The following is a 19,668-nucleotide window of genomic DNA, read 5'->3' as shown; positions in this document are numbered from 1 at the left end:
GAGGATATGGCCGATGTTCTCCATTGACACCAATAAGACAGGCTACTGTTTGCTCAATTAAGTCAGGAATTTTGATAACTAAAAGACAGATTGGAGGCTTTTCATTGTCATCTCTTTACAGCAATAGCCATTTGCTTTCCAAACTGTTTTTTCGTGATTTGTATTTTTAAATATTGCGATACGCCTGGCTGCATCTGTCTGCTTTTCACTGACAGTCGCAACTCAACAATCATCTATTTGGTATTTGCAGCGCGTTCTGCCCAAATTGAGGGCCCTTCTGACTAGGCTATGGGATTTAAAATGATCCACTTTTCTTTTTTTTAAAGAAGCTAATGGTCCTCTGTGGCCAAATCATGCTTTCTGAGGTAGTAGCCTGTTTTGAATGTTTTATTTATTTCTTCATAGACAGGAGTAAGCTAATTAGGCTATATGCTTTTGGCAATTTAATTCTATTTACTTTAGGGAAAGCTTCCCCAGGCCTTATAGACCCACTGCCTATGCAATTTGAAGCGTATTCCACACGGTTTCCAGTCAATTAGCTAGTTGTCTGACATGCAGTACTGTTAATAGTGTAATAACTTATCGTTTTTTTTGGCATGTTGTAATTGTGATAGAACGTACGGCTTACCCACTACTATTCATTTTGCCGGAACGCCGTACCGGACCGTGCCGCCTTGCTTTACACCTTTTGGTTTACAATAACTAATGTCTTAAAGCTGTCTATTACAGATTTATAAATCAGTAATATCTAAAAATGAATTATTATGAACTTTGAACTATGAACCTTTTTAAATGTAAGGTATAATATACTGTATATGTTAATGTAAAGTGGGCGGCAGGTAGCCTAATGGATAGAGCGTTGGACTAGTAACCAGCAGGTAGCCTAGTGGTTAGAGCATTGGGCCAGTAACCAGCAGGTAGCCTAGTGGTTAGAGCGTTGGGCCAGTAACCAGCAGGTAGTCTAGTGATTAGAGCGTTGGGCCAGTAACCAGCAGGTAGTCTAGTGGTTAGAGCGTTGGACTAGTAACCAGCAGGTAGCCTAGTGGTTAGAGCGTTGGACTAGTAACCAGCAGGTAGTCTAGTGGTTAGAGCGTTGGACTAGTAACCAGCAGGTAGTCTAGTGATTAGAGCATTGGGCCAGTAACCAGCAGGTAGCCTAGTGGTTAGAGCATTGGACTAGTAACCAGCATGTAGCCTATTTGTTAGAGCGTTGGACTAGTAACCAGCAGGTAGCCTTGTGGTTAGATTGTTGGGCCAGTAACCAGCAAGTAGCCTAGTGGTTAGAGCGTTGGACTAATAACCAGCAGGTAGCCTGGTGGTTAGAGCGTTGGACTAATAACCAGCAGGTAGTCTAGTGGTTAGAGCGTTGCACTAGTAACCAGCAGGTAGCCTAGTGGTTAGAGCGTTGGGACTAGTAACCAGCAGGTAGCCTAGTGGTTAGAACCAGCAGTTGGACTAGTAAACCAGCAGGTAGCCTAGTGGTTAGAGCGTTGGACTAGTAACCAGCAGGTAGCCTAGTGGTTAGAGCGTTGGACTAGTAACCAGCAGGTAGCCTAGTGGTTAGAGCGTTGCACTAGTAACCAGCAGGTAGCCTAGTGGTTAGAGCGTTGCACTAGTAACCAGCAGGTAGCCTAGTGGTTAGAGCGTTGCACTAGTAACCAGCAGGTAGCCTAGTGGTTAGCAGGTAGCCTAGTGGTTAGCAGCGTTGCACTAGTAACCAGCAGGTAGCCTAGTGGTTAGAGCGTTGCACTAGTAACCAGCAGGTAGCCTAGTGGTTAGAGCGTTGCACTAGTAACCAGCAGGTAGCCTAGTGGTTAGAGCGTTGCACTAGTAACCAGCAGGTAGCCTAGTGGTTAGAGCGTTGCACTAGTAACCAGCAGGTAGCCTAGTGGTTAGAGCGTTGCACTAGTAACCAGCAGGTAGCCTAGTGGTTAGATTGTTGGGCCAGTAACCAGCAGGTAGCCTAGTGGTTAGATTGTTGGGCCAGTAACCAGCAGGTAGCCTAGTGTTTAGAGCGTTGGACTAGTAACCAGCAGGTAGCCTAGTGGTTAGAGCGTTGCACTAGTAACCAGCAGGTAGCCTAGTGGTTAGAGCGTTGCACTAGTAACCAGCAGGTAGCCTAGTGGTTAGAGCGTTGCACTAGTAACCAGCAGGTAGCCTAGTGGTTAGAGCGTTGCACTAGTAACCAGCAGGTAGCCTAGTGGTTAGAGCATTGCGACTAGTAACCAGCAGGTAGCCTAGTGGTTAGAGCATTGGGACTAGTAACCAGCAGGTAGCCTATTGGTTAGAGCATTGCACTAGTAACCAGCAGGTAGCCTAGTGTTTAGAGCGTTGGGACTAGTAACCAGCAGGTAGCCTAGTGGTTAGATTGTTGGGCCAGTAACCAGCAGGTAGCCTAGTGTTTAGAGCGTTGGACTAGTAACCAGCAGGTAGCCTAGCATGACTCTCGACCTTCGCCTCTCCCGAGTCCTTGCGGGAGTTGTAGCGATGAGACAAGACAGTAACTACTAACAATTGGATACCACGAAATTGGCGAGGAAATTAATTAATTTTTAAAAATCTGTCGTTCTGCCCCTGAACAGGCAGTTAACCCACTGTTCCTAGGCCGTCATTGAAAATAAGAATTTGTTTTTAACTGGCTTGCCTAGTTAAATAAAGGTTAAAAAAAAAAATTAATAAATAAAAAGTGTGAACATTTAACTCGACAGCTACTTTTTGTTTGATCGTCTACCAGTAACTGACAACTGTATGCACTGAAAACACTGTTGATATGTTTGTTGGACAAGGAAACACGTATTGTGAGCCCAATTTACACACTGTTCAATGAAATTGAAGGATAGTTCATTTAGAATGAGGGCATATAATTCCACTTAAATTACTCAATTCCTACATTTCAAGGCGCTTTTTAATTTCCGCTGAGTTTCGCTCTAATCTTTTCCCTGTTATAAACCTAGGTCGCTTTTAAGACTTTGTCTCTTTCCATCTCTTAATAAATGACGGTACGATTCACCGTTCCGTCTACACACGCAACACTGCAGAACAGTAACATAACTCCGTGTCAGCACAACATCCCACATTCCCTTTACTCACCCATTTACATGCTGTCTGCCCAGAGACCGTGCCTTTGTCTCATATGGCGCTCTAGTCCCTACATAGTGCACTACTTTTAACCAGAGTCCTATGGGCCCTAGTCAAAAATAGTGCACTTTAAAGGGAATAGAGTGCCATTTGGGACACAAAGTGTTCTCAGTCTTACGTAAGCTCCTCCTGTGCTGTGTAAGCCCCTCCCACCTCAACAAACCTTCCAAAATGTTTTTAAAATAAACCCCTTATCCGTAAGTAGGTTACTATGTGATTTTAGGTTTTCATTTCAGAGTGCTCCTCAACTTTTAAAGAGCATCTCATTTTATATTGTTGCTATGGCATTGATGTTACAAATAAAATATTATTATATTTTACTCTGCTAGTAAGCAAGCATTTCACTGCTAAAGTCTACCCCAGTTGTATTTGGCCCATGTGACAAATACAATTGTATTTTCTTTTCTTTTGATGTTTCTAATAAACCTGAATCTCTTCCCACAGGGAATCTGACCAAGCATATGAAGTCCAAGGCACACAGTAAGAAGTGTATGGAGATGGGTGTGGAGGACCAGGATACAGAAGACTCGGGTACTTCACATATCAGCATCCACCCACTGTACTGTAAAACACACAGGCGTACTGACGTCAGGGCATATGTTCTGGGAAGACATACATAGTTGTTCAGCCTGTTTATAATGGGAGTTCACCACAGGGTCTGTAATACACACAGGCATACTGATGTCAGGGCATATGTTCTGGGAAGACATACATAGTTGTTCAGCCTGTTTATAATGGGAATTCACCACAGGGTCTGTAATACACACAGGCATACTGATGTCAGGGCATATGTTCTGGGAAGACATACATAGTTGTTCTGCCTGTTTATAATGGGAGTTCACCACAGGGTCTGTAATACACACAGGCATACTGATGTCAGGGCATATGTTCTGGGAAGACATACATAGTTGTTCTGCCTGTTTATAATGGGAGTTCACCACAGGGTCTGTAATACACACAGGCATACTGATGTCAGGGCATATGTTCTGGGAAGACATACATAGTAGTTCTGCCTGTTTATAATGGGAGTTCACCACAGGGTCTGTAATACACACTGACATAGGGGCGTATGTTCTGGGAAGACATACATTATAGCTGCCTGTTTATAATGGGAGTTCACCACAGGGTCTGTAATACACACTGACATAGGGCGTATGTTCTGGGAAGACATACATAGTAGTTCTGCCTGTTTATAATGGGAGTTCACCACAGGGTCTGTAATTACAATGATGTCAGGGCATATGTTCTGGGAAGACATACATAGTAGTTCTGCCTGTTTATAATGGGAGTTCACCACAGGGTCTGTAATACACACTGACGTCAGGGCGTATGTTCTGGGAAGACATACATAGTAGTTCTGCCTGTTTATAATGGGAGTTCACCACAGGGTCTGTAATACACACTGACATTGTTCTGGGAAGACATACATAGTAGTTCTGCCTGTTTATAATGGGAGTTCACCACAGGGTCTGTAGACATACACACTGACACAGGGTAATACACGTATGTTCTGGGAAGACATACATAGTAGTTCTGCCTGTTTATAATGGGAGTTCACCACAGGGTCTGTAATACACACTGACGTCAGGGCGTATGTTCTGGGAAGACATACATAGTTGTTCTGCCTGTTTATAATGGGAGTTCACCACAGGGTCTGTAATACACACTGACATAGGGCGTATGTTCTGGGAAGACATACATAGTTGTTCTGCCTGTTTATAATGGGAATTCACCACAGGGTCTGTAATACACACTGACATAGATGTGTTCTGGGAAGACATACATAAGGTTCTATAATGGGAGTTCACCACAGGGTCTGTAATACACACTGACATAGGGGCGTATGTTCTGGGAAGACATACATAGTTGTTCAGCCTGTTTATAATGGGAGTTTATAATGGGATGTTCACCACAGGGTCTGTAATACACACTGACCATGTTCTGGGAAGACATACATAGTAGTTCTGCCTGTTTATAATGGGAATTCACCACAGGGTCTGTAATACACACAGGCATAGTGATGTCAGGGCGTATGTTCTGGGAAGACATACATAGTAGTTCTGCCTGTTTATAATGGGAGTTCACCACAGGGTCTGTAATACACACTGACATAGGGGCGTATGTTCTCGGAAGACATACATAGTAGTTCTGCCTGTTTATAATGGGAGTTCACCACAGGGTCTGTAAAACACACAGGTGTACTGACGTATGTGCTGGGGTGACTGTTATGAAGCCCATTCATCAGCGCTCTCATTGAGAGCATAAAGCAAACAGGAATAAACACATTCCTCTTAGGTCAAAAGGTTATTACAGATTTCTAGTAATATTTTAGATTTTTTTCACTTTCAGTGTCAAATCTCTTAATCCACACAGATCCCCTAGCTAAACTGGGATTAGCTAACTCCGGTTAAAGCCTTTGTTTATAACACAAAATGTGAATTTGATTAGGAAGGTTTATGAAACAGCTTTTGTTTAAGAGGTGGCTGTTTACACTCCATGTCTTCCCTGTCATTTTGATTTAAATCAAGAGACACTGTGGGTTTCAGACTCCTACAGTGTGTGTAACTGGATAACGCCTCACACAGACACATTCGCGCTCGGACAGAAGCCCAATGTATCATCATCAGGGTGAATCCACCACTTCTCTCTCTCCTATGCCTCTAGCAACAGAATCACCCTTCGACATTCCTTTTGATAGTTGTCCTGATAATGACTATGCGCCACTATGAAATGTCGACTGTCACGGTCTGCATTGTGATGTCACTGCTAGGGTCCTAGTTAGACATTCTAAATCCAGCTTGTTCTCCTCTTTACTGGGAGGCATGTGGGCGGCATGCACAGGCAGCATTTAGGGAGGGGTAATTGCTGTGTCTAATTTTACACAAATGGAGAGCGGGAGAGAGAAAGGAAGAGAGAGGAAGAGATAATGATAGATGGAGAGGAAGAGAGGGAGAGAGGTAGAAAGGAGGAGAGAGATGAGAAGAACGTGAGACAGGAAGACGTCAATAGAGAGAACGAGAGAGAGAGAGAACGAGAGAGAGAGAACGAGAGAGAGAGAGAACGAGAGAGAGAGAACGAGAGAGAGAACGAGAGAGAGAGAGAGAACGAGAGAGAGAGAGAGAGAGAGAGAACGAGAGAGAGAGAACGAGAGAGAGAGAGAACAAGAGAGAGAGAGAGAAGAGAGAGAGAGAGAGAACGAGAGAGAGAACGAGAGAGAGAGAGAGAACGAGAAAGAGAGAGAGAGAACGAGAACGAGAGAGAGAGAACGAGAGAGAGAGAGAGAGAACGAGAAGAGAGAGAGACGAGAACGAGAGAGAGAGAGAGCGAGAGAGAGAGAACGAGAGAGAGAGAGAACGAGAGCGAGAGAGAGAAACGAGAGAGAGAGAAACGAGAGAGAGAGAGAACGAGAGAGAGAGAGAGAGAGAGAACGAGAGAGAGAGAGAACGAGAGAGAGAGAGAACGAGAGAGAGAGAGAGAGAACGAGAGAGAGAGAGAACGAGAGAGAGAGAGAAGAACGAGAGAGAGAGAGAGAGAACGAGAGAGAGAACGAGAGAGAGAACGAGAGAGCGAGAGAGAGAACGAGAGAGCGAGAGAGAAGAACGAGAGCGAGAGAGAAGAACGAGAGCGAGAGAAAACGAGAGCGAGAGAGAGAACGAGAGAGAGAGAGAGAACGAGAGAGAGAGAGAACGAGAGAGAGACGAGAGAGAGAGAGAACGAGAGAGAGAGAACGAGAGAGAGAGAGAGAACGAGAGAGAGAGAGAACGAGAGAGAGAGAGAAGAGAACGAGAGAGAGAGAGAGAACGAGAGAGAGAGAACGAGAGAGAGAGAGAACGAGGAGAGAGAGAGAGAGAGAACGAGGAGAGAGAGAAACGAGAGAGAGAGAGAATGAGAGAGAGAGAGAGAATGAGAGAGAGAGAGAATGAGAGAGAGAGAGAATGAGGGAGAGAGAGAATGAGAGAGAGAGAATGAGGGAGAGAGAGAATGAGGGAGAGAGAGAATGAGGGAGAGAGAGAATGAGGGAGAGAGAGAATGAGGGAGAGAGAGAATGAGGGAGAGAGAGAATGAGGGAGAGAGAGAATGAGGGAGAGAGAGAACGAGGGAGAGAGAATGAGGGAGAGAGAGAACGAGAGAGAGAGACAGTGAGGCTGAAAAGCTTTCTATGGTCCTGGGCCGGTACTGAGAGGATATTTGTTTTTATCCTTCTGCCTTCTGCCTGTGGTGGCCTGTAAGGGTGTGAATGTGAATCACCAGTCCTTCAATACTATGTGCATCCCAAATGGAAACCTATTTCTTACATAGTGCACTATATAGGACATAGGGTGCCATTTTGGACAGACTCATTATGTACCCAGTCTTAATGCTATTCCTTGGCAGACTTTCTTACAGTGGGGATGGATATAGTCTGTACCAGATATCTGATTTTCAAAGCCCCCACGTGAATGTTGGTTAATATCTGAACATATTGACACCGCTGTCTCAGATCAATGTTGGCTAGTCGTGGCCAAAAGTTTTGAGAATGACACAAATATTAATTTCCACAAAGTTGGCTGCTTCAGTGTCTTTAGATATTTTTGTCAGATGTTACTATGGAATACTGAAGTATAATTACAAGCATTTCATAAGTGTCAAAGGCTTTTATTGACAATTACAATTAAGAGTCAATATTAGTAGTGTTGACCCTTCTTTTTCATAACCTCTGCAATCCGCCCTGGCATGCTGTCAATTAACTTCTGGGCCACATCCTGACTGATGGCAGCCCATTCTTGCATAATCAATGCTTGGAGTTTGTCAGAATTTGTGGGTTTCTGTTTGTCTACCCGCCTGTTGAGGACTGACCACAAGTTTTCAATGTGATTAAGGTCTTGGGAGTTTCCTGGCCATGGACCCAAAATATCTATGTTTTGTTCCCCGAGCCACTTAGTTATCACTTTTGCCTTATGGTAAGGTGCTCCATCATGCGGGGAAAGGCATTGTTCGTCACCAAACTGTTCCTGGATGGTTGGTAGAAGTTGCTCTCGGAGGATGTGTTGGTACCATTCTTTATTCATGGCTGTGTTCTTAGGCAAAATTGTGAGTGAGCCCACTCCCTTTGCTGAGAAGCAACCCCACACATGAATGGTCTCAGGATGCTTTACTGTTGGCCTGACACAGGATTGATGGTAGAGCTTGTCTTTAGGAGACGGTCCTTGCGCTTGCTGGACATTCTTGGGTGCCCTGAAGCCTTCTTCACAACAATTGAGCCGCTCTCCTTGAAGTTCTTGAGGATCCGATAAATGGTTGATTTAGGTGCAATCTTACTGGCAGCAATATCCTTGCCTGTGAAGCCCTTTTTGTGCAAAGCAATGATGATGGCACGTGTTTCCTTGCAGGTAACCATGGTTGACAGAGGAAGAACAATGATTCCAAGCACCACCCTCCTTTTGAAGCTCTTCCAGTCTGTTATTCGAACTCAATCAGCATGACAGAGTGATCTCCAGCCTTGTCCTCACTCACACCTGTGTTAATGAGAGAATCACTGACATGATGTCAGCTGGTCCTTTTGTGGCAGGGCTGAAATGCAGTGTAAGTGTTTTGGGGGGATTCAGTTCATTTGCATGGCATAGAGGGACTTTGCAATTAATTGCAATTCATCTGATCACGCTTCATAACATTCTGGAGAATATGCAAATTGCCATCATACAAACTGAGGCAGCAGACTTTGTGAAAATTTATATTTGTGTCATTCTCAAAACTTTTGGCCACAACTGTATATACAGTATATCTCAAAAGTGAGTACACCCCTCACATTTTTGAATATTTAAGTATATCTTTTCACGTGACAACACTGAATAAATGACACTTTGCTACAATGTAAAGTAGGGAGTGTACAGCTTGTATAACAGTGTAAATTTGCTGTCCCCTCAAAATAACTCAACACACAGCCATTAATGTCTAAACTGCTGGCAACAAAAGTGAGTACACCCCTAGGTGAAAATGTCAAAATTGGACCCAAAGTGTCAATGTTTTGTGTGGCCACCATCATTCTCCACCACTGCCTTAACCTTATTGGGCATGGAGTAAACCAGAGCTTCACAGGTTGCCACTGAAGTCCTCTTCCACTCCTCCATGACGACATCACGGAGTCACGGCATCTTCAAGGCCCTTGTTGATGGAAGGAGATTTTCACTCAAAATCTCACGTTACATGGCCCCATTCATTCTTTCCTTTACACGGATCAGTCGTCCTGGTCCCTTTGCAGAAAAACAGCCTCAAAGCATGATGTTTCCACCCCCATGCTTCACAGTACGTATGGTGTTCTTTGGATGCAACTCAGCATTCTTTGTCCTCCAAACACGACGAGTTGAGTTTTTACCAAAAAGTTATATTTTGGTTTCATCTGACCATATGACATTCTCCCAATCTTCTTCTGGATCATCCAAATGCTCTCTAGCAAACTTCAGACGGGCCTGGACATGTACTGGCTTAAGCAGGGGGACACGTCTGGCACTGCAGGATTTGAGTCCCTGGCGGCGTAGTGTGTTACTGATGGTAGGCTTTGTTACTTTGGTCCCAGCTCTCTGCAGGTCATTCACTAGGTCCCCCCGTGTGGTTCTGGGATTTTTGCTCACCGTTCTTGTGATCATTTTGACCCCACGGGTTGAGATCTTGCGTGGAGCCCCAGATCGAGGGAGATTATCAGTGGTCTTGTATGTCTTCCATTTCCTAATAATTGCTCCCACAGTTGATTTCTTCAAACCAAGCTGCTTACCTATTGCAGATTCAGTCTTCCCAGCCTGGTGCAGGTCTACAATTTTGTTTCTGGTGTCCTTTGACAGCTCTTTGGTCTTGGCCATTTTGGAGTGTGACTGTTTGAGGTTGTGGACAGGTGTCTTTTATACTGATAACGAGTGGAGGACAGAGGAGCCTCTTAAAGAAGAAGTTACAGGTCTGTGAGAGCCAGAAATCTTGCTTGTTTGTAGGTGACCAAATACTTATTTTCCACCATAATTTGCAAATAAATTCATTAAAAATCCTACAATGTGATTTTCTGGATTTTTTTCTCATTTTGTCTGTCATAGTTGAAGTGTACCTATGATGAAAATTACAGGCCTCTCTCATCTTTTTAAGTGGGAGAACTTGCACAATTGGTGGCTGACTAAATACTTTTTTGCCCCACTGTATATACCGCTGTCTTGGTAACTAAGAGCCCTCTATCTCTCTGTCTTGGTAACTAAGAGCCCTCTAGCCCATGTCTTGGTAACTAAGAGCCCTCTAGCCCATGTCTTGGTAACTAAGAGAACTCTATCTCTCTGTCTTGGTAACTAAGAGCCCTCTAGCCCATGTCTTGGTAACTAAGAGAACTAAGAGCCCTCTATCTCTCTGTCTTGGTAACTAAGAGCCCTCTATCTCTCTGTCTTGGTAACTAAGAGCCCTCTAGCCCATGTCTTGGTAACTAAGAGCCCTCTAGCCCATGTCTTGGTAACTAAGAGCCCTCTATCTCTCTGTCTTGGTAACTAAGAGCCCTCTATCTCTCTGTCTGGATTTTTTTCTCATTTTGTCTGTCATAGTTGAAGTGTACCTATGATGAAAATTACAGGCCTCTCTCATCTTTTTAAGTGGGAGAACTTGCACAATTGGTGGCTGACTAAATACTTTTTTGCCCCACTGTATATACCGCTGTCTTGGTAACTAAGAGCCCTCTATCTCTCTGTCTTGGTAACTAAGAGCCCTCTAGCCCATGTCTTGGTAACTAAGAGCCCTCTAGCCCATGTCTTGGTAACTAAGAGAACTCTATCTCTCTGTCTTGGTAACTAAGAGCCCTCTATCTCTCTGTCTTGGTAACTAAGAGCCCTCTATCTCTCTGTCTTGGTAACTAAGAGCCCTCTATCTCTCTGTCTTGGTAACTAAGAGCCCTCTATCTCTCTGTCTTGGTAACTAAGAGCCCTCTATCTCTCTGTCTTGGTAACTAAGAGCCCTCTATCTCTCTGTCTTGGTAACTAAGAGCCCTCTATCTCTCTGTCTTGGTAACTAAGAGCCCTCTATCTCTCTTCCCCAGGAGACCGTAGCCAGGTGGGCAGTACAGACCGCCCAGATTCAGACGGAGAGGACTCCGAAGGTGCTGATGATGACAACGAAGATGATAATGAGGAAGAGGAGGATGACAGCCAGGCTGAGTCGGGCCTGTCCACCAACCCCTCTGTCTCAGCCAGCCCCCAGCACATCCCCTCCTCCCTCCAGGCTGAGCTCCCTCCCAGCTCCCTTCTGGCCCAGTTGTCCATCCACCACCACCCAGCTGCCCTGTCACTCCCCCAGCCCCCTTACTCCGACTGCCACACCCACGATGCCTCATATACAGAATCCGTGCCCATGCTGAGCCCCGTCTCCCTGGTCAAACAGATGTCAATCTCCGGAGGCTGCTCCAGCCCCTTGCCCTACTCCCCGCCCCCCCACACATCTGGCACAGAGTCGGTGCCCATGATGAGCCCTGTCTCGCCGTGCAGGCATATGTCCATCTCCGGAGGCTGCTCCATTCCCTTGCCCTACTCCCCGCCCCCCACACATCTGGCACAGAGTCGGTGCCCATGATGAGCCCTGTCTCGCCGTGCAGGCAGATGTCCATCGATTACCCTGACTTTGACGTGCCCCCTTGTCCCCCCGCACAGGGCAAGAGCTGCTTCAAGCTCGGCCAGGTGAGCCCCACCATGTGCTCCTCCTCCCCCCATCCTCTCTCTCTCCATCCCTCCCTCCATCCCAGTCACTCTGTACTTTCATACCCTTTCATACCCATACCCTTCCATACCCTTGCTATGAATCCCTTATGCGAGGCACTTCAGCAAATCTGTTCTGAATGAAAAGGTGAATGTATTTCTGATTATCAGCTTTCGATGAAAGGCTCATTTCTAGTCACATACACTATATATACAAAAGTATGTGGACACCCCTTGAAATTCGATTATTTGGCTATTTCAGCCACACTCGTTGCAGACAGTTGTATAAAATTGAGCACACCGCCATGCAATCTCCATAGACAAACATTGCCAGTAGAATGGCATTAGTGAAGAGCTCAGTTACTTATAACGTGGCACCGTCATAGGACGCCACCTTTCCAACAAGACAGTTTGTGAAATTTCTGCCTTGCTAGAGCTGCTCCAGTCAACTGTAAGTGCTGTTATTGTGATGTGGAAACATCTAGGAGCAACAACGGTTCAGCCAAAAAGTGGTAGGCCACACAAGCTCACAGAACAGGACCGCCAAGTGCTGAAGCACACAGCGCGTAAAAGTTGTCTGTCCTCGGTTGCAACACTCACTAGTGAGTTCCAAACTGGCTCTGGAAGCAACAGCACAAGAAATATTCGTCAGGAGCTTCATGAAACTGGTTTCCATGGCCGAGCCTCCACACACAAGCCTAAGATCACCATGCGCAATGCCAAGTGTTGGCTGGAGTGGTGTAAAGCTTGCTGCCATTGGAGTCCAGAGCAGTGGAGACGCGTTCTCTGGAGCGATGAATCACGCTTCACCATCTGGCAGTCCTACAGACGAATCTGGGTTTGGCGGATGCCAGGAGAACGTCTGCCCGAATACATAGTGCCAACTGTAAAGTTTGGTGGAGGGGGAATAATGGTTTGGGTCTGTTTTTCATGGTTGGGCTAGGCCCCTTAGTTCCAGTGAAGGGAAATCTTAACGCTACTGCATAAAATAACATTTTTGACGATTCTGTGCTTCCAACTTTGTGGCAACAGTTTGGGGAAGGCCCTTTCCTGTTTCAAATCAAATGTATTTATATAGCCCTTCGTACATCAGCTGATATCTCAAAGTGCTGTACAGAAACCCAGCCTAAAACCCCAAACAGCAAGCAATGCAGGTGTTGAAGCACGTTGGCTAGGAAAAACTGAATAGAAAGGCCAAAACCTAGGAAGAAACCTAGAGAGGAACCAGGATATGTGGGGTGGCCAGTCCTCTTCTGGTTGTGCCGGGTGGAGATTATAACAGAACATGGCCAAGATGTTCAAATGTTCATAAATGACCAGCATGGTCAAATAATAGGTCTGGGACAGGTAGCACGTCCGGTGAACTGGTCAGGATTCCATAGCCGCTGGCAGAACAGTTGAAACTGGAGAAGCAGCATGGCCAGGTGGACTGGGGACAGCAAGGAGTCATCATGCCAGGTAGTCCTGAGGCATGGTCCAAGGGCTCAGGTCCTCCGAGAGAGAGAAAGAAAGAGAGAATTTGAGAGAGGATACCTAAATTCACACAGGACACCGGATAAGACAGGAGAAGTACTCCAGATATAACAAACTGACCCTAGCCCCCCGACACATAAACTACTGCAGCATAAATACTAGAGGCTGAGACAGGAGGGGTCAGGAGACACTGTGGCCCCATCCGATGATACCCCCGGACAGGGCCAAACAGGAAGGATATAACCCCACCCACTTTGCCAAAGCACAGCCCCCACACCACTAGAGGGATATCCTCAACTACCAACTTACCATCCTGAGACAAGGCCGAGTATAGCCCACAAAGATCTCCGCCACGGCACAACCCAAGGCGGAAACATTGTAATGTTTCAGCATTACAATCCCCACCATGCACAAAGAGAGGTCCATACAGAAATGAATTGTTGTGATCAGTATGGAAGAACTTGACTGCCCAGCACAGAGCCCTGACTTCAACCCCATCTAACACCTTTGGGATGAATGTGAGCCTGTCCTAATCGCTCAACATCAGTGCCCAACCTCACAAATGCTCTTGTGGCTGAATGGAAGCAAATCCCCACAGCAATGTTCCAACATCTACTGGAAAGCCTTCCCTGAAAAGTGGAGACTGTTATAGCAGCAAAGGGGGGGACCAACTCCATATTAATGCTTTTGATTTTGGAATGAGATGTTTGACAAGTAGGTGTCCACTTACTTTTGGTCATGTGATGTATCGTCTTCTCATGTCTTTTCAATGAGTTGTTCCTGTGAAAAGGCATGAGGAGTATGTTCAGTGTTGGTCCTGTTTCCAGATCAGTCATGCAGTAGGTAAAGGTCATAATTACTCGTTTTTATTTTGTTCTTTCCCAGGATGGCACTTCAGTGAGTGACCCAGGTGTCCCTGTCGGGACAGATGTCAGCACTCAGACCTCTTCCTATAGCCTCCAGACATCTTCCTACAGCCCCTTGCACTTTCCTTCCCAGCACCCGACCCAAGAACCAGGGGCCACACAGGGGACCAACACCCACCTCTTCAGCCACTTGCCTCTGCACTCCCAGCAGCCCTCACACTTCCCCTACAGCATGGTCCCCATGAGGGGCATCCAGCTGGTTCCCGCTAGCCTGGCAGCCTATTCCACCTTCGTGCCCATCCAGGCTGGCCCTGTCCAGCTCACCATCCCCGCCTTGAGCGTCATCCACCGGAACACCAGCCCCCTCCCATTCCCCAACACCTCTAACTCCCCTGAGCCCGATGGTATGGTTAGTCCCTCATCCCCCGTCAACCAGCCTCTGGTGGTCCAGGAGCCAATCAGTAGTATCATGCCCTGCTTCCCCCTTGGGCAGGTGGCTGGGCTGGGGCAGGTGGCTGGGCTGGGACAGGTGACTGGGCTGGGGCAGGTGACTGGGCTGGGGCAGGTGACTGGGCTGGAGCAGGTGACTGGGCTGGGGCAGGTGACTGGGCTGGGGCAGGTGACTGGGCTGGGGCAGATGACTGGGCTGGGGAAGGTGACTGGGCTGGGGCAGGTGGCTGGTCTACCGGCCCTCAGGGCCTCCCACCACACGCTGCAGTCCATGGGTCTGGAGACTCTGACCCTGACCAGCTCAGAAGGCCTGACCTCCACCCAGCTGCTATCCCAACATGGCCTGTCGCTCAATGCCACCTTGGGCCTGCAGGTCCTGGCTCACACCTCCACCTCCCAGAGCAGGACAGTCCCCCACCACCACCCCCACATCCCCGGCCTGCAGATCCTCAACATCGCCGTTCCCACCCTCATCCCCTCCCTCAGCCCCCTCTCCGGCCTCAGTCCCCTCGCCGGACCCTTTGAGAGGCAGGGCAGCCCCGATGCCCCAGCAGCCCCACGGACCCCACAGCCCTCCTCTCAGACTGAAACCGAACCCTCAGTCAGCTGTCTGTCTGCTGCTTCCCCTCCCACCGCCACCCTGAGGGGAAGTCTCGCCCAGGAATTGGCATCATCATGCAGCAGGTCCAGCAGATCAGGGCCAGGGGGTTCCGGAGGTTCCAGAGGCTCCGATGACACACAGACTTCAGAAAAGAAAGAGAGGGTAACAACATCGCTAGCACAGCCCGCCCCAGCCTCAGCTCCAGCTCCAGCCCCAGCTCCAGCTCCAGCCCCAGCTCCAGCCCCAGCTCCAGCCCCTGACAGGGGCCTGGAGGGGGATAAGAATCCTCCAGCAGAGGGAGCCAGTGAGCCTGTCACGCCTCGGAGGCAGTCGATGCTCTCACGACAGCAGGAAACGGAAAACTACAATGATGACTCAGCATCCAGCGATGATGAGGACAGACTGGTCATCGCCACCTGAAACCCCCCAACCGAATAGCCTAGTTAAAACCAGACTGAATGCTGAGTTTACAATGGTGATCGCAATGTTAAATCTGGTTAACCAGGCTACTTATCAATGTTCTTATTTTGTAATGGTTGTCACTTTCTAAGACTGAAAACACTTCTGGGTGGGTTTGTTTCTCTGCAAATCACCATTCAAAGCACAGTTTCTGACATTCATATTGTTATGTGCAATCAATAGATGCTTATGTTAATGATCTTTTAACTTCTTTGTCAGCTCCAGACAAATTTTTTGTTGTTGTACATGTTGTATAGACAATTGTGCCTTTTTCGTAGTGGCTTGTTTTAGGAACCTGTAAATAATACCTTACAAATTCAGTAGTTGCTTGTGTTTTATTTCAATGAAATGGAACTAAATAGAAGAAAATGTACCTTACCGGTTTTATTTTGGAAAGTTTTAATGTCAATTGTAAATTTATGAGAAAAAAAAAATGCATGTGTTATACTTGGACATTTCTATGGATTTTGGGGCATTGTTTCTGTGTACAGACGGTGTGTTCAACTATTTATTACAGTATATTCCATGTAGTGCCCATGATGGTTCAGGTCCATAGGTGTAATATGGTAACTTTTCATTGCAGTATCACTATTATCAACTGTATCAGTAAAACTTTGTTTACAAACATACATTTTTATTCAGGTTTTTTTTTTGTTTGTCTCCGATGCAAATATCATGTTTCCACAATTTAATACAATGAAATTAAAATAAAATTGAATTGTGGGAAAAATATCTAATTATTGTTTAGATGATTAAACAGTAGTTCAATGCATTTTTCTTTTACTATGCATTGACCTGTAGTCTTTCCATCTACATGACTTCAATCTACACCACACTGAGAACAGGACTTTAAATACAGTACATTACATTCTCTGAAGTATTTCACTGAATGTTCATGGATGAAAACAAATTGTTGACAATTTCTTCAAATCAACGTGTAATTCAACTCTCAATCATACTGTAAACAGCCTGGGCTCCTGAGTGGCGCGTCAGTCTAAGGCACTGCATCTCACTGTTAGAGGCGTCACTACAGACCCTGGTTCAATTCCAGGCTATATCATAACCGTTCGAGTCCCATAGGGGGCGGTGCACAATTAGCCCAGCGTTGTCTGGGTTTGGCCGGCGTAGGCCGTCATTGTAAATAAGAATTTGTTCTTAACTGACTTGCCTAGTTAAATAAAGGTTACATAAAAGACTCAACAGTTCAATGTTAACGTCTTCAAATCCACTGTTACACAATGTTCTGTATTACATCATGTTCCAGTCAGCCTAAGAGCTGCTCTCAACAGCGCTTTCTTATTTCACGGAAAATAATCATTTTCATCAGGAACGAGAGGATGTCGGTGGGCATTGACCCAACAGACAATCAAACATCTGTCGAACCAGACCAGAGAGGGAGGAGGACATCAGACTCCTGTTAAACCGGTCCAGAGAGGGAGGAGGACATCAGATCTCTTAAACCAGACCAGAGGGGGGCATCAAACCTCTGTGCTTGACCAGATGCAATGCTATTTCATAGAAAGCAAATTGACCACAGACTTTCAGCACACATATAGGGAAGGACACTCAACAAGCACGGCACTTACACAAATGACTGATGATTGGCTGAGAGAAATAGATGATAAAATGATTGTGGGGGCTGTCTTGTTAGACTTCAGTACAGCTTTTGACATTATCGATCATAGTGTGCTGCTGGAAAAACGTATGTGCTATGGCTTTACACCCCCTGCTATAATGTGGATAAAGAGTTACTTGTCTAACAGAACACAGAAGTTGTTCTTCAATGGAAGCCTCTCAAACATAATCCAGGTAGAAGCAGGAATTCCCCAGGGAAGCTGTTTAGGCCCCTTACTTTTTTCAATCTTTACTAACGACATGCCACTGGTTTTGAGTAAGGCCAGTATGTCTATGTATGTGAATGACTCAACACTATACACGTCAGCTACTACTGCGACTGAAATGACGGAAACACTCAACAAAGAGCTGCAAATAGTTTCAGAATGGGTGGCAAGGAATAAATTAGTCCTAAATATTTCCAAAACTAAAAGCATTGTATTTGGGAAAAATCATTCACTAAACCCTAAACCTCAACTACATCTCGTAATGAATAATGTGGAAATTGAGCAAGTTAAGGTAACTAAGCTGCTTGGAGTAACCCTGGGTTGTAAACTGTCATGGTCAAAACAGACACCCATCCATACCCCCACAAGACATGCCACCAGACGTCTCTTCACAGTCCCCAAGAACAGAACAGAACAGACTATGGGAAGTGCACAGTACGACATAGAGCCATGACTACATGGAACTCTATTCCACAGTACGACATAGAGCCATGACTACATGGAACTCTATTCCACAGTATGACATAGAGCCATGACTACATGGAACTCTATTCCACAGTACGACATAGAGCCATGACTACATGGAACTCTATTCCACAGTACGACATAGAGCCATGACTACATGGAACTCTATTCCACAGTACGACATAGAGCCATGACTACATGGAACTCAGTTTCAGAAAACTGATGCAAGACTGATGCAAGCAGTAGAATCAGATTTTAAAAAGTAGGTAAAAATACACCTTATGGAACAGCATGGACTGTGAAGCAGCACAAACACAGACACATGCATACACACACATGATAACATATGCACTATATACACATGTGTACATGGATTTTGCGTTGTAGCTATGTGGTAGTGGAGTATGGGCCTGAGGGTACACTCTTAGTGTGTTGTGAATTCTGTAATGAATGTATTGTAATGTTTTTAAAATTGTGTAAACTGCCTTAATTTTGCCCGGACCCCAGGAAGAGTAGTTGCTGCCTTGGCAGCAGCTAATGGGGATCCATAATAAACCCCAGGAAGAGTAGTTGCTGCCTTGGCAGCAGGAATAATAAACCCCAGGAAGAGTAGTTGCTGCCTTGGCAGCAGCTAATGGGGATCCATAATAAACCCCAGGAAGAGTAGTTGCTGCCTTAGCAGCAGCTAATGAGGATCCATAATAAATACAAATACAAAACCAGACCAGAAAAGGAAGGAACTTTGTGCTCATCTCAATGGGATTACAGTAAAACTCCTCATTACCCCAGTAGATTGGTTGCATCCCAAATGTCCCCCTATTCCCTGCATAGTGCACTATTTTGGGGCTCTGGTCAACAGTAGCGCACTATATTGAGAATAGGGTGTCATTTGGGATGCAGAAGTGAATCATCAGCCTGTCATGGCCAGAGAGAGGGAGTCTGGCTCTGTCTGTTACTCAGTTTTGTTGGGGTCTCGGGACTAGAGGATCCTGGGGTGAGGCAACAGAGACGCCTAGAGGATGACCGCCCTCAATGCTGATGTCCTGGGCATAGTGGAGCAGGTGAGAGGATGTTGTTATAGCTAAAATACCCAGCAAATCAGAGACAGACAGATAGAGGCAGAGAGAGAGAGACAGACAGATAGATGCATAGAGAGAGAGACAGACAGACAGACAGAAAGGGAGAAGGACGGACAGACAGAGCGGGAGAGAGAGAGACAGACAGAGCGGGAGAGAGAGAGACAGACAGAGAGAAAGGGAGAGGGACAGAAAGAGAGAGACAGACAGACAGAGAAGAGTACATTAGAGAGAAAGGGGGGTATGCAACACCAAAGCAGCTTTGTGGTGTTATGCTTTGTGGTGTTATGCTAGATCCAGCCAAGGCCCTTTGAGGTGATGACTATAGGGTTGTCGGCTATGAAGCTGCTTCATAAGGCTCTGATGAATAGGGAACAGGCTCTGGTCCCTCCATCACAGGCTGTTGTCCTGCAGCCAGGAGCACAAGGCGTCTTGTCCCAAACGGTATCCTATTCCCTTTATAGTACATCTTTTGGCCCTGGTCAAACGTAGTGCACCGTAAAGGGAATAGGGTGCCATTTGGAATTTAACCCATCTGTTTCCTGGCCAATGGAAAATGTAAAAACCAAGCACTTGATTAGGCCTGTCAGAGCTGTTTCAGGATGTTTTACT

The 19,668-nt window shown here is 46.0% G+C and overlaps 1 protein-coding gene across 7 annotated transcripts in view; it reads left to right on the top strand.

Moving 5' to 3' along the window:
• Positions 1–16,303, top strand: part of LOC112236431 (zinc finger protein 40-like) — a 107,997-nt gene extending 91,694 nt beyond the window's left edge. For 6 of the 7 annotated variants that reach the window (XM_042295149.1, XM_042295151.1, XM_042295150.1 and 3 more), the window contains 4 exons: positions 3,583–3,669; positions 11,174–11,618; positions 11,726–11,807; positions 14,184–16,303. In XM_042295149.1, the coding sequence (XP_042151083.1) occupies positions 3,583–3,669; positions 11,174–11,618; positions 11,726–11,807; positions 14,184–15,635 (2,066 nt within the window). In that variant the 3' untranslated portion in view covers positions 15,636–16,303. Of the gene's footprint in view, positions 1–3,582; positions 3,670–11,173; positions 11,619–11,725; positions 11,974–14,183 lie in introns of all 7 variants that reach the window. The other variant, XM_042295153.1, reaches the window with a different exon arrangement.
• Positions 16,304–19,668: the final 3,365 nt, after the last annotated feature.

Source organism: Oncorhynchus tshawytscha, linkage group LG13, assembly GCF_018296145.1.
Source record: "Oncorhynchus tshawytscha isolate Ot180627B linkage group LG13, Otsh_v2.0, whole genome shotgun sequence".
NCBI classification, from domain to species: domain Eukaryota; kingdom Metazoa; phylum Chordata; class Actinopteri; order Salmoniformes; family Salmonidae; genus Oncorhynchus; species Oncorhynchus tshawytscha.
This window is presented reverse-complemented; position numbering and strand designations above follow the sequence as displayed.